Source organism: Passer domesticus, chromosome 1 (assembly GCF_036417665.1).
Source record: "Passer domesticus isolate bPasDom1 chromosome 1, bPasDom1.hap1, whole genome shotgun sequence".
Lineage (NCBI taxonomy): Eukaryota > Metazoa > Chordata > Aves > Passeriformes > Passeridae > Passer > Passer domesticus.
In genome coordinates this window covers 44,909,714-44,933,121 of record NC_087474.1, presented here as the reverse complement: position 1 = coordinate 44,933,121, position 23,408 = coordinate 44,909,714, and the positions used below count along the sequence as shown (strand labels likewise).

Here is a 23,408-nt window from a genome sequence, read left to right as displayed (position 1 = left end):
CACAGAAGTGTTTTTTATCTATTGTGACAGAATAATTGTGAAGGCAAAAAGAGTCAGAGTCTGCGATACAGCTGTTTTCAAGATCTTTTATTGCATGGGAAAACTTTTTTTTTCTTTAAGTCACTTACTATTCCTATGAGACTGTAAACCAGAAAATAGTAAAAAATCATCTTCCCTTAACACAGATTTTAGTGTAGTGTAATAGATTTGTCATAACATGGGGAACAGAACCTTGAGAAAATTGTTTACAAAAGTTACAATTCGATGTTTCTTTTAATACTTTAAATAATTAAGTGCCAAATATTGTATAATATGCAAAGAAAGAATTGATTACTTAAACCCTTCCTAAATTTACAAGTTTATACTTTGCCTATTACTGTATTTTTCCTCAGGACCTTTAAAAGTATTTTTGTTTACTTATTTCATTAATGGTTTTTAATAGTCTACATGAAAGTATTTTCCCCTGAAATGTAATGCACATCTAATCATTATAAGCCATCTGTACTAAGTAAGTTTCAATTAATTTCATTCTAAGAAAACAAAAATATAAACATGTAATCTCCATATTTTTCATAATGCTTACATCAGTTTCTGAAATTCTGCAGAACTGATCCTTTATTCTTGGGAACCACCAATTTTCAACTCGTTTTCTTGTCTCCAACCCATAGTTTTTTTCCCATTTCCCCGTCTCACTGTAAATCGTTCTCACACAAGCAGGAACCACTCTTCTCTGCCATTTATTTAATCCCAGAAAGCCATTTAGTTGTCTCTTCAAACATGAGGAACACGGGCCAACTCTTTGATAAACCGACTGCATTCTTAAGGTTATGGTATCTGAAACGACAAAAATATGTATTTCACGCCACAATACATAACAAGAACTCAATTATTATTATGATTATACTGAAAAGTGGTAGCTATTAAACTATTTTAGCTTGACTTAGACTACTCAGCTGCTTTTCATGGAACTTGCATTTTATTTCTGTGTCTAAATTATGAAAGTATGTATTTTTTAGTCAAGAGAACTAACTGTGGCCTTGCACAGAACAAAACCTATTGTGTTAGATGTCTTATCTAATAAAAAAAAATTATTGCATTCAGTCTCCCATAAAGGCATAATCAGTCAATTGAAGGTTCCAGAAGTTCCACTGCCAGAACAGAAGATGGCTAACAGGGCGTTAGTAAAAATTCAGAATGAAACAGAGAGAAAAGGAAGTTGGATGAAATTATACTGCAAAAATACTGAATTTGTCATCACTGAAAAGAGATGGGGGAGGATGACTATAATTAGTAGATTTCAACCAGATATTCTAAACCAACTATTTTGCTAAGGCTTTCTTTTTTAACGAAAAACCTGGTTAACTCCTCAAATCCTTTAGAGAGAGTCCTCTAAAGCTACTCAGATGGGAGAAAGATCAAACAGTTCCCATATTTGGGATCAGTCTCAACAAGATATTTGCTGATTTTACTTCCTACAGTAGGAAAAACGGCATTAAAAGAACCTCTACTCTCAGATTTCCTCATCTTGACTGCCTTTTTGTTTTTAATGGCATTTTTACATCCGTATTTCCTATGGTTGGTTTTGGTGTTGTTTTTTTTTAAATTTTGCCCAATACACTTGTACCAAACTAGCTTTTTTCAGCCAATTCAGAATTTTCCTTGCAGAACTACATCAGTAAAATCCCAGTGTAGAGAAACTCTGCATAAGAAAAGATTTTACTTATGCATTTCCCATAAGGTAGGAACATTACCAGTAGAAATAATTGCTATAGCACCTAAATTAGATCCCCAGCATGCTAGTGGGTGTTATGCTTCCTTTAACAGTCACCATACATGCATACACAAACCCTCACTGCCTGTCTCATTACCTATCTATAGAATTGCTCCTTTTCTCTCTTTTCCAGTAGGGTCTTATAAACACTTTTCTACTTATGTCACATCAGTGCTTTGGATTTCTTGTTGCTACCCTCCATAAATCTCTCTCATTTGTAATAAAAACAAATCCAGGACTGTGCTCAGGATTCCCAGTTCAGGCGCACATGAGTCACTCAGGAGACTCCAACTTCCCCCCTCCATAACATCACACTTATCTCAAAATTAGCATTTCAGTACTTCAAAGTTTTTTGCTTATTTTTACTAATTATTTCCTTATTACTTAAGTCTTATTTCTATTGATTTGTTTTACAACAGTTTCCTTACGCAAGCCAATTTCATCACTGGTCATTTACAAAGCAAGTATTTTAAAGTCCAGGAGCTACACATGAAGGGGAGACCAGTGGATGAGAGGACAGTCTCAAGCTGCACATGGGGAGGTTTATGTTGGATGTAAGGAAGAATTTCCTCCCAGAAGGGGTGATTAGATATTGGAACGGGCTGCCCAGGGAGGTGGTGGAGTCATCATCCTCTGGGAGTGTTTAAGGAATGACTGGACATGACACTCAGTGCCAAGGCCTGGTTGAAAGGGTGGTGTTTGGTCATGGCTTGGACTCTGCCATCTCAGGGGTCTTTTCCAACCTAATTGATTCTGTGATTCTGAAACAGAAAGAACAGAGACTCTGTGCCTGTGCACAGCTCAAGGAAGCCCACCAGTCGATGTCATGCCTGGGAGGGCACATTTGGGTGACCTCAGGCCTTACAGGTCACCCAAGCAGGGGTCAGAGCAGTGGGTGGGAGTGAGAAAACAGCCACAGCCAAGGGCACACAGCACTAGCGCTAAGCTCATTCCAACACATGGAATTTCCGTATGAGAAAGAGAACTGCAGTGTCCTTCCTGCTCCCAGGTACCATCATGCACAAGACGCAATGGTGAGCCAGCAGTGTGTTGGGCCAAGCCAGGATGCATGGCACAGAAGATAATCAAATCCAAAAAGCAAGGCATTAAGCTGTTTTTCCTGTCCATGGGACCAGGACAAGAAGAGAGCCTCTCCCTGCCTCACTTAAGGGCACTTCAGCCCAGTGCTGTGGGAGTCTTTCAAGGAGCAGGTTATGAACCTAAAACCGTCTTACTTGGGCAGGTGTGCCAAGCGAGGAGGAAGGGGCTGGTCTGATAGAGAAATAAATCAAATGTCCTGAACTACAAGGGACGCACAAGGATCGCTGACTCCAACTCCTGGCCCTACACAGCTCACTCCAAGAGCCCCACCATGTGCTCAGGAGCATTTTCCAGGAACTTCTTGATCTCTGTCAGGCTTTGCTGTGACCACTTCCCTGGGGAGCCTGTTCAGTGCCCAACCACCCTCGAAGGGAAGAACCTTTTCCTAATACTCAATGTAAACCTCTCTGGCACAGAAAACATTTGGAAAGATGTAGTAAGCACACGGGAGACTGAATTCAAGTCCTGGAAACTGCCTGACGAGGCCCAGCACATTTCACTCAGCCCCGGGGGATGGGGGGTGTCCCGCCGCTGGAGAAGCTTGCACGGGGAGCAGGCGGCTCCACGGGCGGGACAGAGAGAGCGGGGCAGCGGTGACAGAGGGAGGCCGGAGGAGGGGGGGAACTCCATGGGCACAGGACCCCCGGGAGAGCCGGCTGGGCGCGGGCAAGGAGCCCAAAGGAGCGGGCCCTGGGCAGCCGCGGGCGGCGGGATTAGCGCGGCTCCGGCGGGCGGGGGCCGTGCGGCGGGGCCGGGCGGGGGGACCGTTACCTGCGCGCGCCCTCCCTCAGCTCCCCCGCCGGGCCGCGGGCGCCGCCATCTTGGCGTGTCGGTGTCGGGGCGAGGCGCCGCCTCCGCCCGTGGCACCGCCCGGCGGGGCGGGAGCTGCGCGCAGGGAGGGAGCGGGAAAGGTTTCCCCCTTTCCCGAACGTGATGTGGAAAAGTAGAACAATAGTAAATAATAAAAATAATAATTAAAATATTAACCCGGGTTGAGCTCTCTAAAAAGTGCGCAGAGCATGCTCGGCCTTGAGAAGACAGGGGCCCTCATTAATGTCTGGAAATATCTAAAGAGGGGGTGCCAAGGGGACGTTTGCAGGCTCTTCTCGGTGGTGCCGAGACAAGCAGTGTGACATGAGACAACTGATGTAGGCAGAAACTGCTGCGCAGGAAGTTCCAGCTGAACATGAGGAAAACTTCTTTGCTGTGCAGTGACCGTGCACTGGAACAGATTGCCCAGAGAGGTTGTGGAGTCTCCCGCATGTGAGATATTCGAGATCCGTCTGGACGCAATCCTGTGCCGTGTGTTCTAGGATGATGCTGCTTGAGCAGGGAGGTTGGACCAGATGAGCAGCTGTGCTCCCCTCCAAGCTGACCTTTTCTGTGTGGTTAGTTTTGCTGCCCTCCACAGCATATACAGATGCCCTGTAAAGTGACTTTACAGGTTAGGGCTAGATTTCAGTAATTTCAATAATTTCACTTACCTGCTTTTTTTTTTTTTTTTTTTTTTTTTTTTTTATTTTTTTATTTTTTTTTTTGGGATGACTTTTTGACTAGTGGGAGTAAAAAGCAGAAGTCACAGCAGCACAGGATCACAAAATGGGTACCTGGGAGCAGGAAAAGCACTGCAGTTCTCTTTCTTGTCCTGAAATTCCGTGTGTTTGAATGGGCTCAGCTCTAGTGCAGTGTGCCCCTCGCTGTCATCTAACCTCCCTGCTCCAACAGGGTCATGCTAGACAACATGGCACAAGTCAATAAAGGCAACCTAGCACAGCATAATTAATTCTACCTCTGCCTGGAAAGCAACATCTCATCCTGTTGTCAACACTGTGGAGTTCAGAGTTGGTTTTAATTACTGGAAGTAACTTGTAGTAACCTCCAAGGAACAAGACATAATATTTTTTTTTTATTCCTCATGTTTGTGCCCTTTTGCTGCTGGCAACTGTTGATTCTTTTCACTTGTAGACCTTTTTCTTCACAGTCGTGTCTCCAACACAGTTTAAACAGACACATTCTGTTTATGCAGTGCAATGCCTACAGTAAAGTCAACATTCTTATGTGACTAAAAATAAGTATTTACTGAATAAAAGCTTTCCACTTGGTTGTGTGTACCTGTCAAGTGTGCTTAAATTATAACCTTTTCACCACAAAAACCAACAGAGAGCAGGTCTGATGGTTACCCTGCTGATAAAACTAGTACAGTTTCCCCATGACTCTGTGCATAATTTTATTTTGCTTTCCAGTTGATCTCCCTATCAGCAGCTGATGGCAATTTGGCTTTAACAGGACTTCCATCCCAAATTTCATCCCAAATTTCTCCCTGAGCTGCTGTGTGAGTTCCTGGGCTGAGGGAGGATGAAGCATTTTGTTGTGTGTGGAGATAGACAGTGCAGTCCCTGGCTGAGTCCCTTTCCCAGGATAAATGACAGCTCATGACCAGCTGGGACATGTTTTCAACTTACAGGATGATTTCCTCTCACACCGCCCTTAACCCCTGCACTCTCCTGATTCACATCTGAGTGAATGGATGAAAATTATCTCAGAGAGGTTAGCAGACTGGGTGAGACCACAGAAAAAAAGCCAGTATAAGATTTTGGAGCTTTTGTCAGCTTTTGGCTGTCCTCTTGCCACCCTGGAACAATTATTCATTGCCATTTCTAGGCACTGCTGACATGGGGTCTTGACAGTGTTTTTGAAATGGTGCTGCCAAACAGTCAGTGCTTAATAGATAAGTAACTCCTACCATAAATAAGGCAATAAAAAAGTCCAAATACCAAATAACAGTGTATGTCTGGATTGGTTTTGGCCCTCATGGATTATCATATCTTGAAGAATACCTTTCTTCTTTCCTTCTCAGAATGTTTCTGGTTGGTCTTGGTTTTTCTCACCTAATTTCAGTTTCTGTTTACAGAAAATCTTACACCTTTTCTAGCTTGGTTTGATATTGGCTGCCTGCCTCACTATTAGAATCCAGATTGCACAATAAGCTCCAATAAAATCAACAGAAAGTGACACAAATTAAAATTGCAGTATATTCTCCAGGTAAGTTTCCAGTAGTATCTTGACAGAAGTCACCTTTTACATGTTCTAAGTAACGCACAATTTAAACCCGTGTCAAACCTGCTTGACTTGTTTTTGTTAGCAGCTAATAAAAGTCATACCAGTAAAGTCCTTCCAGAAGTAAATCAGAGTTTGATTAAATTTTAATTTTTTTTAAATAGTGTCTGCAAAATGGCACTATAGCCAAGACATGGTACAGTAGTTGCCATTTTATCAGAATCCCAGGACAGATTTGAGCTCAACCAGATGCAGTTTGGGTTGTTGGTTAATATGGTAAACAGAGAAGAGCTGGAGGCTCCACATGGGCCCAAACCTAAGTGAGTGCTCCTCAGGTGAGTCAGGTCTGCTTTTGTGTATCGCATACATCTAACTTTCTAGGAAACATTCAAGATTGTGATTAATTTAGTATTAATCTAAACAGATTATCCTCAGCTTTGAGCAAATCAAACACATAAGTAGATTGTCAGGATGAGAAAGTAATGTTTTAGTGAAATGAATGGATTAAAAAGATAAGGAAAAGGTCTAACTACTGAATCAGCTATAATCTTGATAGCAGTGGGTGAGAAATATAGGTCAATGTGTTTAACGTTAGATATTTCAATAGTCCAGAGATTTAAATGTATTTTAAAAATTGTAGATCTAAATTTGAATCAATAATTAGAATTTCAAAACGTTTTCAAGACAGCATAAAATAAACTTCTCGTTATTTTGCTAATTTTTCTCACTCTAGGCTCCATGGTGTTTTCCCCAGTTGAGGGGAAGAGCACTACACATATGAAGTAAAGAGGTTTTCATTTGCAAACCAGGATGGCCAGCTGCTCCACGTGAAGTCCCTTCCCCTTGGAAGTGGGAACCTCTCAGGTTCCTGAGCAAAATCCTGTAGCAATCATGAATCAGAGCTGTAAGCTACACAGCACACCACATGAGTGAAAATGAAACCCAACAATGCCTTGATAGCCCAGGCAAGGGTTGGAGACACCACCCACTCACCTGTCTCTCCTTACTGGGCCAAAACCCATGCAGAGTGCAGAGAGCAAGCAGGGACACAAGCCCTAACAGGACTCAGACTTTTCCAATCAGGATAGCTATCCCACTCTCCCATGATCCCCACCTTCCCCACCTGGAGTTTTTCTTCCTAACCTAGTCTGTTTTCTCAGTCTCATTTAATTATGGGAAATAATTGATATAGAAATATTTGTATTTGCTTTAATAATCGTAAGCTATTTTCCATCAGGCTGATAGTCCCTTGATTTCTTTTTTTAGACTTTGCACTAATGTGTTTGTTAGTATTTTCCACATAAATTGTTGATCCACATAAAGCCTGGAGCTGATTGGGTGAATGGGTAATTCATTAGTTCCTCTATGGGAAATGTGCAGAAGTGCCCCAGTTGTTTGTCACTTAAATAGACATGGTTCCCAGATTTCCGTACAAGTATAATTTTGCTTTGGCTGATAGTTACCAGAATTGATGTTTGTGCTTCCTGGCATTGTTTTCTTGCTCCTACATCAACAACATGACTAGTATTTTTTTCAGCCTCCTAAAAAAGAAGATTAAAACCCAGCCTTTCAAATACAAAATTATTTTTACCACCTACTTCAAACATCACCCTCATTTCATGTACTTAAAGAATTTGTTTGGTTATTTTTTTCCATCCAACTTCTTGAATGTGGCTTTTGCTACTGAGTTTCATTTTGCTGTTGTTTACATATACGCATATTTAGTGATTTTGCTTTAAAACAATGTCAGATAAAAAATGCGGGGGGGTGAAGAATATCACTTGAGAATAAAAAAAAAGCAAGAAATTCATAGACTAAATTTAAGAAAAATCCTTTCAAACTCATTCTACTATCTGAGCCCAGATCTCAAAGGAAAGAATTATGAGTGAGACCAAAAAGATGAGTAGAAACTTCACTTTTGCAGTGGATTTTATTTTAAAAGTACTCAGGTGTTGTGGTAGTGGAAGAATAAATGCTTGGAAGAGGTAGAAGAAGCAGTTATACTTTTGGGATAGAAAGGAATGGATTTGGGCAAGACTGGTCACATTACCAGGGGTGGAGCTTAGCCTTTACATTGTAAGTTTTGGTAACTCCTAACAGGTATTACTTGTATTACAGGTATTACTGTTTGATGCCCACTTTGGGTGGAGACTGGCCTTGATGACAGAGGAGGTTCCTGTCATCCAAACCAACACAAGATTTGTCATTCCTTGGTTTGTCAGAATTAAGAAGAACTCACACAAATCGTCAGTGGAAGAAAAGATCAGCTGTGTCAAAAGTCAGAAACCTCTCTGCCGCATCCAGTGCCTGGTGACAAGGATAGCCCTGTCTGGTTGGAAAATATCTGTGCCCCCATGCCACTCATGAAAACACTGAATGTTATGAAAGAGTTTTGAAAACATGCAAGATCCAGACTCAGTGGAATCATATTTACCAGCATTGTTTTAGCAGGCTGATGTTGGTACCCTGAGCCTGGAGCTGGGACATGGGGCTGACTAATTTTTCAGATCTAGGTGAGCCTTATTCTGAAGGGGTCTTATACAGCACCTGTATTGTCTTATTTACAGAAGGGTGCATTTAACCCAAAACACACATTCTCCATGTTCCACGTGAAGGCATTAGACCAGTGACAGCAGCTTCTTAGTGATTCAGAATAAAATCACTGTGTGAATAGGTGTGTGCATGTGCCTGGGGAGAAGTTATCAGAATCAATGCACCTTTACTTTTTTGCCTTTCATCAACAGCTTGGTTTTCAAACAAAGTGATTGATACTGTATTTTCGTCTTGGCAATCTCCTAATGCACTAGAACAATTTTGCTGTTGGCTGGAACTAGTTATATGCAGTGGGAAGCAAAACTACCCCTTTTCAGCTTTCAAAGCTACACATTTCTTGCTTTTCATCTCAAAAGAATTTTTTTTAATGACTGTTTAAAACTTTGAATTTACAGTTATTTACAGGGAGTAAGGACTCAGTCCTTGTGAGCTGGTGAGCTCTGGTCACAGTGACACCATATTGTCATTAAACTATCTACAGCTCAGGGGCACCTAGGAATAATCTGTCTCCTTATTACAGCTAGGAATGCAAGTTTTGGAAACCTGAATTTTCATTCTTCTGTCTTTCTTGAAGTGTGTCATGGCAGATGGTAAGTCAGTTGTATGCCTAGAGGCAGGTAATCCAGCTGCTCAAAGCCCTTAGCAGAGGCTGCCACATTGCTGTGGTACATCTCCTCTACCCATGTGTGGGGGAGAGGATCATCCATCTGGACAGCCACCTTACAGGGAGGCACTGTGCCTCTCTTCCTCCACCTCCTCTCACAATAACTTTTTGTATTACATAAGTGTGTGCTACCATGTCAGACAAGAAAGAATAACAAGACAGGCACTTGTTAATGAAACACTTGTCATGTGTTGACCTTTCTTTCATTAAGAACCAGGCCCTCATATTTTAAATAGATGGCAAATGGACATTTTCTATTCACTGTGACTGTTAAAACAGCTTTTTGTACTAATGGACCAACTTCATCATTGCAATTATCCAACTACTAGATTGCACTTGAACTTTGTAATGATATCAGCAGGAAACAGTTTGAGTGCTGGGTAAAACCATCCTGCACACTGGGCTTGTCTTGGTGGCTGTCAGCTGGATTCAGAAGAAGTGGAAAAGGAGGAAAATATCTGCAAGTCTCAAAATTAATGAGTATTAATTAATCCTTATTGTGTAGGCAAGTGAAAATGGTAATAATTCCTTAAAAAGCTCAGTGCAACTTGGAAGTTGTTGTATACAAATATTTACGTGTATGTGTTGCCCATGTGTATATGTAACACTCATATGTACATACACACATATATATATATATATATATATATATATATATATATATACTCATGTTTTCTATCTATAAGCTCATCAACATGCCCCAGATGGAAGTGGATGTGATCTCCCTCAACTTTCTTCTGTATTTCTACACATGGTAAAATTACCAATGGAGAAAGAATGACTAAATTATTCTTTCTAGTTAAGCATAAAACCAAATGAAAGGAGCCTGGCTTTACAAGGTGGACATGGTGCCAGAATAACCTGATAGCTTCCCCTAAATGAGATATGGATTTTCCAAAATAAAAAATGTGGTAAACCTCATTTGCACCTTTGCAAAGTAGTTGATACGCCGCTATATTGGAAAGTACTAATGGAACAAAAGAAGACTGCGTTTAACAGATGACACGAAAGGTGGGAAAGAACTGACCAATGGGAAATGGCAGAGGAAGAGAAAGAAATGAGTCAAGAAAGAAGTCACAATGAGTTCTTCAAGGGTCAATTTTAGGACCAGTGCTGGCAATATTTTCATGAAGTGCATTAGCATATGAAGTCAGCAGGCTCTTGAAATCTGAAGATGAAGGGGCATAGCTAACATGTAAGACTTATCATTTATTAAAACTTTTCTGACTCTTACAGATAAATGTAAGAGATGTTTGATTAGAACAGAATTTCAGTGTGTGCACTTCAGGCTTAATGAGGAATTTGTCTAAGGGGGACAAGAGATGACTCAGATAGAGAGGACTGCGTGGCTATGACTGTGAATTGACCATGGGATGAACCCATGAAGAAGGTGTTTGTGGCCATAGCATACAACAGACAAAGTATTTCCAGCAGAAAGTGAAAGCTCCATTGTAGAAGACATGGGTGAATGTGCATCTGCAACACAATTGCTGCCACGTTTCTCTGAAAAAGATTAATTAATCTTCAACAAGTGCAGAGGTACCATAAAGCATGTCATATAAGAGATGGCATGAAGTGCTGCTTAGTCTAAAAAATAAAGGTTATGATAAGATACTAAATTCTTTCTAAGAAGATATTGGTTAGCCTAGTGTCATCTTTTTCCTATTTAAGGAAAAGGAGAAAAAACACAAGTAACCATATCACATTTAGACTGGATAGTAAGAACAGGTTCTCATTGTTGAATTGCAGAAGTCCTCTAACCTTCTAGAGGACTACAGCTGGAAACAGCTTCCTCCCTTCAATAACTCTAGCAAGTTTTAGGGCAAAATTCAGCCCATTAACATCACAATCTCAAGCCAGGGCCTAGTCTAGGTTTGGTAATGCAGATGGTCTCTGGAAACACTATAACCGGTCACCCAAGTTCCTATTTCCCTGGAAAAACTGTAAATTACTTTGAGAAATAACATTTAAATGGGAGCCTTGCTTGCTAGGATTTAGCTTGGAATCACAAAGTGAGGCAGATACAGCCATGCTATCCATCCTGCAGTACAGTGGGAATCCTGAATGTCTCATAGATATGTAATGCAAAGTTGGCATTTCTGTAAATCACTTTCTGCTACCCCTTCAAAACTTGTTATGCTTTTATAAAAATGAAGATTTACATTCCAACAGGGGGAGGGCTCTTCTGCACATTTTTCAGCAAAACTGCCAGCATGGCTTGCAGGCATACCAGATGTACCGGATAAGCTCGCTCAGCGTTTCTTACTCCCATTGAAGTGACTTGCTAGAGACAGGCAGGAGGGGATGTTCCATGCATTCCTCTTCCAAAAGAAAATTCAAGCAAAGGACATGTAATTTCAGCACAGGATATACCTTGATTCATACTTTATTGATGAAAGAAAATCACTTGTTTACTCAAGAATGAGATAAGCCTGGGAATGATGGTTATGGGTGGTGACTCAGTGCTGTTCCATATTACCATTTCCTTACAATCGAGCCGTGGTATCTCCTTGCAGTCATAAATGTAATGAAATAGGTAGTGCCTTAGGGTATAAACTGTTTTCTTGTGCTAGGACACTGTGCCCTTTTAATAACTAAGGTAGCCAAATTGTGCGTGTCTCTGTCCCAGGCCAGTGAGGAGCCACGTGTGGGAATCCCACCTTGGGCCCTGTGGAGCCCACTCTGGGCATGAGGCTGGAGGAGTTTTCACCAGGTCCTGTTTTAGCTAAGGAGGGCTTTACACAAAGGGAAAAAAGTTAATCCAGTGGCAACACTGTGTACCTAAGTCAGACCCTGCTCTTTCCATACAGAAAGAGACCAAGAAGGCAGCTGGCCTCCCCAAAAGGTAGCTTTTGTCAGCCTCACTCACTTGTGCCCTCTGGCCATCACGGACTGTTGTGAAGATGTGAAAGCTGCAGGACATCTTGGCACTTTAAAAATAATATTTTATGTTCCTTTACCAATCTGCGTCTTCTCATGATGCATGGACAGGCAGAAAAGCCAACAGTGCATGACAAATGAGCATGAGAAATTTCATGAAACATTGAGTGCGATGTTTTGTCCTGGCTGCTGCTCCAGGAATGGTGAAGGCTACTGAGCTGCAGGAGCCCAAGCAGAATCAGCACAAGAGTAACTAGATACTGGACCCAGCAAACCAGTATGTCAGGGATTATGCACATGGGGTCTGCTTGCTCACAGTCCAGCAGAGAGTGTTGCTGCTCTAGGGTATTGCAAGTATTACACCTGGGAGAGTTATGATGTTATTATTATGGTCCCCTGCTATCTCATGCAATTGCAGATTGCAAATTATGTTCTTCATTAGTACTATTTGCATCTTGCAGTCCAGTTAAAGGAATTTTTAATTTAATTTCCTTTGCAAAGGAAGGAAAACAGGATTGGTAAAACATTGTGGATGCTGTTTGATGTTTGGCGATCTTTCCTAATGATCATCTACTATGATTTAACTTTTTTCTTTCTCCTTTTTCTTTTTAAAATAATTTTTAATTAATTTAGTATGTGACTATCAACAGATATATTTAATGCCATGTAAACTACACAGTTATTATGTCCATTATATAGAGTGGTCTTTGTTGATAGCTATGATGCATGTGCTATCCAAATCCACTGGTACTAGATAGAAATCCTCTTGCTTCTAAATGATTAGATAATGAATAGGACTTTTGAATGCTCTGGACTGCAATTCTTAAATACCAATTAACACCTCCTTTTCAGGATTTGTTGTTATGAAACCTGTCTAAACTGATTTTCTCTTTGTAGTTGAAATTACAGGAAAAGATGTCGCAAAACCTGAATAAGAAAATGGAGAGTATATTGCTTCTTACAGAAGATATTTGAGATTTGTATGATATAGCTAAAATTAGAAAATATATTTTAAATGTTAAGCAGTTCTATTTCAACAATATAAGGCTTTTTAAATGAGTGCAACTTTTAACAGTTGAGAGTGTGTCTTTGGACAGTATGGCTCATTAAAGATTCCATTGCCATAAATAAACTCAGCTTTGCCAAGTTTTATTCTGGAATGCAAGGAAATTTTCACTTCTAGTTATGCAAGACCCAGAGGGATGTTGTGGTCACCTGTTTGTATTTCCTGTCATTGTGTCCTTCATGAGAAATACAGGGCTGCTTCAGTAGCTGGCATTCCACTTTTTTTTTTGTTTGTTGTGGGTATTTTTTTTGTTTGATTTGTTTCTGTTTGGGTTTTTTTGTTTGTTTGTTTTTGGTGGGGTTTTTTTGTTTTTTTTTTGGGGGGGGGCGGAGTGTTTGGGGTTTTTTTTGTTCAGCTTGAATTTGTGAAAAAGACTTTGCATGAAGTGAACAAAATACCGAAAGAACATTCAGGTACTCTGTCTATTACTCACACAGTCAGATTCCTACTTTTGATTCTTATTTCTAAAGGGTTTTTTTGATATATTTTTTTCTTGTCAACATTCCCAAGTGTAAGCAGAGCATGTGATGTTTGCAGTTTTTGCATATGTTTTGCAAACCAAATACTTACACTGTTAACCTTATGTTAATTTAAATATTGTTTTCTACTCTTTAACATTCAAAAGCCCACTAGAGGAGTTAAGATTAAAAGGTAGCTTGACAACTAGGATCACCAGCCCACATTAGCACTGCTTTTACATGAACATAATGCTAAGATTTCTTAAGGCCTGTCCAGGATATTTAGTGCCTGTTCTTGATAAAAGTGTTTTGTTGTATCTGGATTGAAAACAGCCCATTGCTTGTATAAAGAGTGACAGAAGAATTGAGGATTCTTATTCCTTTCAGGCTTCCATTGAAGTACTTCTCACTTCTGTCCTAAACCAAGGGTTTAAGCTCCAACCTGTACTTGCTTTCTTGAGACTGAGGTGTTAATCCAACACAGGGCACTTCCCACAGGACACTGTGGACAATCATTCAGCAGCAGTTTCTGCACTGCAGGATGTGGTGTGCCTGACAGCACACTGTCCTGGTAGAAGTCTATCAAGTCCACAGGTTGGGAGCTGGCTGATGGCTGTCTCTCTATTGATCTGAGCTTTGACAAAACTGGAGAAGAACAACTTGAAAGCAAATTTTATATGCCAGCAACTTCCCCAAAATCTGGAAGATGTGATGGAGAATTAGGTAGGTAAAGATCTGCCTTTAGATGTGCCATCAGAGAAAAAATAATTAATTTTTGGTAATAATTTAGAAACTCTAAAATGGTCTTAGTGCATATGTGAACTGCACTGGAGGAGTGCTATGGCTCAGTGTCTTGTAAAGTACCAGCTGCAAAGAGAATGATTTTTATTCTCTGGGAAAGTAGATAGTCTTGGCTTTCTAATGATATAAAGCAATTCATTCCTTCCTTAATGCATCCAGAGGTTCCAAATCTCGAGCCAGATTCTGTTTCAGTGCTTGGAGACTTGCTGTTTGGAGTCTGCAAGCAAGTGTAGTTTTTGGAGATTAAATTAATATTTTGGGGAAAAAAGAGAAACCTTTGTCTGGCATGTTGTTTTGTGTTTTAAAATTGTAGATACTCTTTGTAAAATGTTGGTGTGAGAAGCCACCATGTGGTCTGTACTTGTTGGTGCTTGTTTTCCCAAAAGTCAGGAGGCCAAAGGTCCGTGATAAATGGAGCTTATTAGGCATTCAGCTGTTTGGCTAATTACCTACTTTCTGAACAGAGTGTAACTGAGAGTGCTTTTTATCCCAGTCTCCTGGATATCACATGGCTAAAACTGACCACCAGGCTTTTTGAACCATTAATAATGAAATTACTGTTGTGAAAGATGTTGGCTTCTTCATCACTGCTACATCACTATATTTTCTGGTTTGCTGTTGCCTCCCCAAAATCTGGGTGCAGTATCTGATTTTGCTGACAAAGATTTGAGTAATTAAGCAATGGTCTAGGGTTTTCTTGATGTCAAAGATCAAGAATCAACTAAGAAGGAAAGGGCTTTTTATAAATTAGGCTTTTATTTAGATACTGAGCACAGTACATCATGCCTTGAAAGCATGGGCACTTTCCACAATCCTGGCAGTAATCTCTGGAATAATCTCACAATAGTTAATTAATTTTTTGTTTTCCAATACTTCCCTCTTATCTCATTTTTAAGAAGTTCCCCATATCCAGTGATTTACAGCTGAAGAGTTGAGACTCTGTATAACCTAACAAGGAGTGATCTATTCTAAACATCACTTTCCTTGAGTCCACAGGAAGACATGAATGCCTTTACCAGCCAGGAAATTTGCCAAAGCACTCTGGATTTTGTAAAAGCAGTTATTATTAGTAATCAGCTGGACACTGTATGCATAGAAAGGGGAAAAGGAACTAGTATCAGACATGATGATTTTCTTTATGGATTGATCTTTGTTTTTATTATGTGTAGGAACTAGTGAACAAACCAAAATGCCAGCCAATCTCTTCCAGAAATCTGGATTCTCACGAAGACGAGCGTGTAACAATAGTTTTTTGCCCAAATAGGCAGCTTTTTCTACCCCTTTGTATCCTACAGTCCCTCATCTCCTCATTGAGCTGCTGCCGGTAAAACCTGCCTGCTTCCTCTTAAACCATTTTGAGTACTCTCTCCTTTTGATGTTTGTGATTAAAAAATACAATAGGAAGATGACATCTTACAGCAGGAGAGGCTCCCACCTGAGTTATCTTCTGTAGCTACAAGCAGCAATGGTTTCTTCCCCAGAGGAAAGTGAGGCAGACAAAAGGAAACAGTGGTAACTGACAAATCTGGAACCACTGACAAATCTGGAACTAGAAGAGAGAGGATTTACAAGATTTGTGGAAAGGAGATAAGTAGCAGACCTCAAAACTGAACCCAGATACCCTGACAAACAGCTGTGTCTATAACTGAGCAGGCACATGCATTGTTTTTTTGTGATTGCCAACACAGGGGTATAAATCCAAGCAAGCAGTGCTGAGCTTTTTCAGCTCCCATCAAAAAAAGTAGGGCTCAGAGGTGCCTGCCCTCAGCAGGAAGGTGACATTGGACCTGCTGTAGGCCAGTGTGGGTTCAACCCCTGCCACCCCCAGGCTCTGCTACCTGCCTGCGTCAGCCACCTTCTTCTATTTCTCATATGGCTCTAATCCACCAAACACACACGTGGGAGTATCTAAATTAAAAATAGCAACCAGGAAAAAAAAATGCAGTGCAGTTGGAGAGCTGATTTGCAGCTGAATTATTCATCCCCACATATCCCTCTCATCCCAGGATGATAGTGCTGGAGCTGCGCAGGTGCAGCCTGGCTCAGGGGCTGGTCATGCAAGGGAGAGACAACAACTTTGTGGGTGTCTGTCCCCTGTCAGCAAGCTAAACCTCCCACCTTTCAGTTCCCCTGTCTTTTTATAGCAACTGCTAGATGAAAATGCTTTAAACACCACCTCTCTCCCTTCTAGGTCACTCTTTTCACCTATTACTTATTGCCCAATAACCAGATTAATGCAGCTTGGCTCTCTCCAACCCAAAGAATTGAGTTATTCCGACCTTTTAAAAGGTTATGGGAATGTTCTGTTCCATTAACACCAAACTTTAGTAGAGAAACATAAAAAAGCTGCTTCTGTGCTTTTATTGGCCAGACTTGAGCTGGGGTGCTTTGGTGGGTTGCCAGCTTGCGAAATTGCAATTTGCAAGAGACCTGGAGTGATTTTCCCCATGTTTCTGCAGGGGTGACCTCTAGTTTTAATCAGTGCTCTGGTAGTTGTGATTGCAGTGTATGATGTAGAAAAAATATCTGGCAGTTAATTGTCACCTTTTTTTGTAAAGAATTTTTGTAAATAACATTTTTATTTCCACTAAGAATCATTCAATTATCAGAGCAAGCATAAAAATCTCAGAAGCCAGAAGATTCTGCGACATGAAAGAAAGGCACAAAAAACCCCTGGACTTAACTTCAAAGTAGTTTTCATGGTTCCTGGCTGGCATCCTGCTTCCCATGCTTGGTGTGATATATTTGGCTTCTCTCACCATCATATTCCTGGGATGGAGCCTTGCAGGACCCCCATCACGCATCCTCCCTGAGGATCACACCCTGATGTTAAACTCATGGGCACAAGAAAGCTGAATGGCATAATAATTAGAAAAAACCCTAGATATTCGGTAGTGCATCTTGGCTTCCAGCAGGCAAAACCTCCCATTTCAATTGGCAATGTAAGAAAAATGTTTGTGTTGCACAAAACAGAGCTTAGTCCTAGATTATTCTGGGCAATGTCTTTTACGTCTTCGTTCTTCTCTCCATTGGCACTCCTGTCTGCGGGGTCCCAGCCCCAGTTTTTCTCTTCCACGGTTTCTATAGGACAACCACATGAATGTGATACTCCCCATCTCATTCCTACAACCTGCTGTCATATGCCACCAATTCATACCCAGTCCAGTCATGGCTGCTTTGGAGGTGTGTTGGTGTATTAGAAGGCTAATCTTCCCCCACAAAACTGCAGTTACTTTGTTCTGAATTACAGCAAATTCCAAGAAAGACCTTATGAAGATATGAGTTCATGTAAGGGTGGTCCTACCTCAGTCTGCTGCTGCAGCCCTTTGAAAGGGAAGATAGTGATGACTTCAGTAGCACACTCTCCTGTGATCCAAGTATCTTTTCAGCTTGCACCTCAGCCTGAGGCATTGCATAGCTGGAGCAGGAGACAGGGATTGGCTTTGAATTTTAGCCAAAGTAACCATGGGACTGAAGTGACCAAGAGAAATGGGAAGACAGCAGCTGTAAATCAGGGATTATCCAAGGAAGCACTTGCTACTTTGGATAGAAATGCTACAGTCTCTCTCTCAAGTTTCTAACCTACTTCTGCAGCTCAGTGATATGGGAGACTGTGCTAGACATCAATCTGGGCACTTGCCTCAGGCCTTCTGCTTTGCTTTCTTCTAGTTGGCACTCACTAGTGTCATCCCTTCAGGGCAGGGAGATTGTTCCCAATGGGAGCTGCAGGGAGCAGGACTGCTACTTACAGACACCCAGGCATCCTTTTCTGGGGTGTAAATGCCCAGGCTCATGCACTTCCAATGTACAGACAGAAAGAAGCGCTCCAGTTTTCACAGCTCTCTACAGCTTTTGCTAAATTTTGTATCACCTTGTCTTTAGCTGATAAATCTCAGCTGGGAAGCAGCTGTTCACTAACCACTGTAACAGGGCCAATTTCTCCAAAAAGGGCCATTCAGCAGCAGTGTTCCTACTTTCTGTGTTCATGCATATCCTCCATATCCTTCTTTTTGTGCAGCTAAACATTGGTTTTGTGTGAAGATTTGCTGAGCAGTGAAAGATAAAGCAGGCTGGAGAGAGAAGGGAGCCACAGAGTGCTATTTGTGTGATGTCAAAAGAGCACCAGATTTTACTGTTCTCTCTGATGAAATGCTGAAGGGCAAGGTGAGAAAATGGAGATTTATTATTACTGAACGTGGTTCTTCTTTTGCTGGACTCACAAAACAGCAGGAAGTAGAGAAAAGAGAGAATTTTGACTGGCTTTCAGCTGTATATTTAACTATGAATCATCCTCCATCTATTGCAAAGTCTTTTTTTTATGTAGCTGAATTTTCATGAAGGAATATATGAACTTTGGCTACAACAGATGTCATCCTGAAGGGTTTTTTTTTTTGCTTTCAATATCTGACTGTAGCCCCAGTATAATAGGCAATATTGGGCTTTCATTTTTCACCACTACTAGCTATAAAATCTAGAGGAGATGATCATTAGCATGAATGACTTAAGAGATGTAGAGCACTCAGTGAGTCAGGATACAGACCAAGAATTAATTGTTGAAGAAATTAAAAAATAATTCAAGGACGTTTGAGAATATTGCAGTCTGTCCAGACTCCAAAGAGCCAGTGCACAGTGACGATGGCTGTGGTAATCCATTCTCCTCTGGCTTCCCTAAAGGGATACAGGGAGAATTTGCTGGGAATACAGTGGCCAGTAGGAACATGTCTGGGTCTACAAAGAAAGTTCTGGTAACATGCTGCAACATGAGTGTGGAGGGTGAGGTTGGATGGTGGGAGCTTCCAGTACTGAATTTTCATAGGAAAAGTAGTCACTCACTGAGCTGAAAATGGCCAAGGTGGCTGTCAGAGAGGGGAGCAAGAGCTGGCCAGAGTGCAGGTTGCTGGAGGCAGCCTTTTACAAACTGCTGAGGAGGAGACTTCAGTTTTCACAGCCCACCAGTATGGATTGAACCACATGCAACAGGGTGGTGGAGTATATACAGAATGTGTATGCTTGGAGATGAGTGATGTGCTGAAGAGGCCATGCTCTGTGGCAGCATCCTCAGCCAGAGCACAACACTCAGGGCTGCAGCTGAAACAGAGCCTTTTAGTAGCTTCCTGCATGATTGCCCTACTGAGCTTTCCTTCAAAATATTTAAATCTCTCCTGTCTTGGTGGCAAAGCCTAACCCCTGCCACATTTTAAGGATGCTGGGAGTTCTTTGTTGCTATTATTATTCACCCTGCCCTTTATGCAATGCCAACACTACTGCTGATTTATCTGCTGTATTCAGAGCCTTTTTCAAGACCTCATTTTCTCCACGAGAATATTTCTTATTGATTTACATGGGCTGTAGTGAATCAGGCCATTAGGGACAGGAATGGCCACACAAGTGACCTGAACCTGCAGGCTGCATGGGAAGCTGTACAGTGAAATACTTATGAAAGAGCTGCCCCAGAGCTCTGTTTTCTGGAAGGATAAAGAACAAGTTCAGCCAATGCAGAGTGTTTCTCTCCCCTCCCAGAGTAATTGCTGGGTTCAAGAAGCCAGTATTTCTAACCACCTTCTTTGATTAGATAATTCCTTTGTAAAGAAATTATTTTTGAAAATAAATCATTGTTTTCTTCTGCTAATCTCCCACTAATTTCTCCCAGCTCTCTCCTGTCATCATGCATGTGCCCTCCAGATTACATTGTCCTGGTAAGTTCCTGTTGGTTTCATATCACTGCAGGACAGTGCCCCTTGAATGGCTCCACTGTGGCCTCTGCTCAGCAGATTCCCCTGAGCTTGCTCTGAGTCCTGGCATGAAAACTGGCTCTAGCAGCTGTATATGTGTAAGAATGACAGTGTGGAAGATGGAAATTGAGTCAGCCCATATGTGTACTGCTCTCTGAAAGCAGGGGAGTGTTTTACATTGTGCTCTCCCACTAGGTACGACAAGAGGATTGCTTTTCTTACATGGACTTTGTAGCATAAGACTCTAGAAACGTCACTCTGACCACTGACTGAGGGTAGACAATGGACTGTCCTTGAGTTTTTGCCAATATGGACATGGGAAGATGTTTTCTCTGTTTTCAGTGCCAGTACTTACTATTCCTCTGATCTAGAAGTATAAATTGCCAAATGTTAAGTGGTGCCCCATTAAAAAGCCATAATTTCTAGTGAAAAGGTTGCCCCTGCCTTAAAATCAGACAAGAGCCTTAAAAGACCTCTCTGGTTGTTTCCCTCAGACCAGCCAGATACTGGGCATTTTTGCAAATAAAGGCTTTCATTCATTTGTCACACTAAGACTTAATGACTCAATAAAACAGTAGAAGTAGGGAGTTAAGTGGTCTATTGCCTTACCATTTTCCCAAACTGTAAGTAGTTGAACTTTTTATTGCCTTTATAAGAGGTTTCTGGCCTAGATCTGCCCCCAGCCTCCTGGCCACAGGGCTCTTGCCCTCTCAGTGATCTTTTAGTGGCCTGTCTCTGTCAGAGGGGACAAAATTCTCCTCCCTTTGTGGGTTTGTGGGAAAGGATGATAATTGGCAGTTACTGTTTCTGCCTAATGCATTACTGCCCAAGTAGTATTTACAAAGGTTACAACCCTGCCTGAAGCCAAAGAAAGGGTGCAGCTAGGAGTGACAAAAGCCCTGTCATTAGAGCAAGTATATTACGGAGTTGATGTCAGTTTGTTTGTCTCTTGGTGGCATGAAAAGCTCTAGTGCTAAGAGAGACACAAGAAGAGCGTCAAACAGAGATTATAATCTCTGTTTTACTGCCTTGGTTAGCAGTTTGTTGTAGAAGGTCTGTGCTTCATTCAGGGGCACATGTGAAAGCTTCAGTGCCTTCCCAAGTTGCTCCTGTGGAATGAGGAAACTCTCTGATCCTGACCCTTAATCTGACCCATAATGTCCTGCCCTTCCCGTTTGAGTAGATTGGATGTCTGTGCCCTTCCCTGGCCCCTTGCAATTGCACATTCTTTATGCCATGTGAACAAAGGGGAGATTCACACTCCACCACAGGTGAGTGGAGTTGGAACCTTTGGCTGGAGCATTTGAGAATCGGCAGCCAGTGGTCCCAGCCAATGGTCTGAGCACTGTTGTGGAACAGAAGTTCAAAAGTTGCATTTGGGCTGGGAATGGAATAGCATCTCTCTTCATGCCCATGCTATTTGCCTTACAGATAGTCACTGATGTGGGTTATTTTCTGCTACTAACTAGAAGATTAGTTTTAGAGCTACATGTCACTCTCCCATTTTACTTTTAAGAGACAGTACTTATTTTACTTACAAACAGTAGGTTTTCCTGGCCATATCCTCTGATTGAAATGTCTGTATTGCAGATGGCAGCATGTCTAACCCTCCTGAGACGAATTTCCTGGAACTGAACAGAAGACAAAGTGTAAATATCACAGCTTCGAATAACTGTGCCTGTTCAGTAGAAAATCAGTCAGCAATACAAAACAATTATTTAAGAAAGCACTGTCTTGGGCATCCATCTTAAGTTGCATATAAACAGCTCAATCTTTCTCAATTTAGTTGTAGCTGGCAGAAGCAAAATTGGGAAATGAAAACATTCTTTCAAGATGGAAATTAATGAACGAGTTACTAATCAGAGAGATGTTTCTCTGCTGGCACACTTTGACGCCCTCTGGTTTCTCTTCCTTCTTGAATGACTATAATAATGAGACAAAATAAAAGCTTTTGCTTCTTAGAGAAATAACAGCTCAAGAACTACCTTGCAGGCCAGCAGAAGAACAGGGTCTTGAAGGGCTTCCTGCCAACTTTCTCCTTGTTGAAGCTGAGTGAAGTAGCTACAAGCTTTCAGAGGTGGGCAATCAAATAACCGGAGGGACACCACAGCTCTAGCTGGACATGCTTATAGTGAAAGCCTAAACTTGATGAAGACGTCTGATTTCAGATTAATCTTTGCTATGCAAGTATATTATAGAAAAAGAATGGTGCAAACAAGTTGAGGAAAAAAGACAGAAGCAGGTAAATAAAACTGAGGGCTTGACTGTCCTAAGAGATCAGGAGTACAATGCTGATTTAAAAAGCTTTTGCATTTATGTTTTGATATTTCTGGATAACTACAAACTTGTGACTAGAAGGAACCAAGAGTACCCAAGTGTGACCAGTGCAGTTGAAAATAAAGTATTAGCCCAGGTGATGTATTTCAGAGTAACTATTTTTCAGAGGGAGGTATGTGGGGGGATTCACTCATATAGTAGAAAGGGGAAAATTATTAAATTTTGTCTGAGGAAGATATTCTTCATATCTCTAAAGAGACTTAATCCCAAGCTGATTCAAGAATAATAGACAAAGCCCAGGAGCAAGAATAATAAAACTCAATTTTTTTTGCTACTCATCTTTTTTTCTTCTTCATTTACCCGTCCCACATTCACTGTTTAAGTCTAAAGAAAAATAATCTGCATACAGTAATAAAGGGAAGGTCAAGATGAGACAGAAGCCCCAGAATTCTAGCAGCAATCACTGAGATCTTTTCCCTTACAGAGCTCAGGACAGGGTGATGGAAGGAAAACCTCACTTCTTTTCCTGTCTCCATTTCAGCAGGTTGGGCATTTTCCCTTTTAATCCAACCTTCATTTAGTGGAAAGGGCATGTGACATTTATCCCTGAGTTGCTCTCCTGTGTATCCTTTCCTATTCTGGAAAGCAAGATGTGTTTGGGATACCACAGGTGAGCAGAACCACTCCCAGTACAAGCACAATAAATATTAAAAACTTTCAGCAACGCAATCTGCTGGCAGAGGAGATAAAACTAATACGTGTTTATACAAATCAGTATCTCGAGCACAGAAAATACATGGCCCAAAGGCTCTGTTGGCTTTTTTTAGGTTTAGTGTAGGTGGGTGGAAAGCTCCTTTGTGCCTACAATAGAGCAGAATGGCTAATGACTCTGGGAGAGAAGGGAGGTAGGATGGACTGAACACTGTGGATGAATCACTGGAGCATGGCCCTGAGGAAAACTAGGAGTCTCAGGGTTATGCTGCCAGGAATGGACTGGTGCCCTGCTTATACATGGGATGGAAGCTACTTTAATTTCTGTTACCTACTC

The 23,408-nt window shown here is 41.3% G+C and overlaps 1 protein-coding gene and 1 long non-coding RNA gene across 6 annotated transcripts in view; one reads left to right on the top strand and one right to left on the bottom strand.

Moving 5' to 3' along the window:
* Window positions 1-23,408, bottom strand: part of LARS2 (leucyl-tRNA synthetase 2, mitochondrial) — a 132,459-nt gene that overhangs the window by 79,394 nt on the left and 29,657 nt on the right. Inside the window, exons 2-3 of one of the 3 annotated variants that reach the window (XM_064417512.1) lie at window positions 21,622-21,714; window positions 584-834 (exon numbers count right to left, since the gene is read on the bottom strand). In XM_064417512.1, coding sequence (XP_064273582.1) covers window positions 584-817 — 234 coding nt within the window. In that variant the 5' untranslated portion in view covers window positions 818-834; window positions 21,622-21,714. Of the gene's footprint in view, window positions 1-583; window positions 835-1,868; window positions 2,535-3,643; window positions 3,742-21,621; window positions 21,715-23,408 lie in introns of those variants that run through there. The other 2 variants (XM_064417501.1, XM_064417523.1) reach the window with 2 other exon arrangements.
* LOC135299114 (uncharacterized) lies at window positions 3,843-13,103 on the top strand. 3 transcript variants are annotated; one of them, XR_010361166.1, is made up of 3 exons: window positions 3,843-4,316; window positions 5,784-5,914; window positions 8,048-13,103. It is a non-coding gene; the product is annotated as an uncharacterized LOC135299114 (long non-coding RNA). The 3 variants fall into 3 exon arrangements; XR_010361168.1 differs by lacking the exon at window positions 3,843-4,316 and adding an exon at window positions 4,395-5,419; XR_010361167.1 differs by lacking the exon at window positions 3,843-4,316 and adding an exon at window positions 4,395-5,432.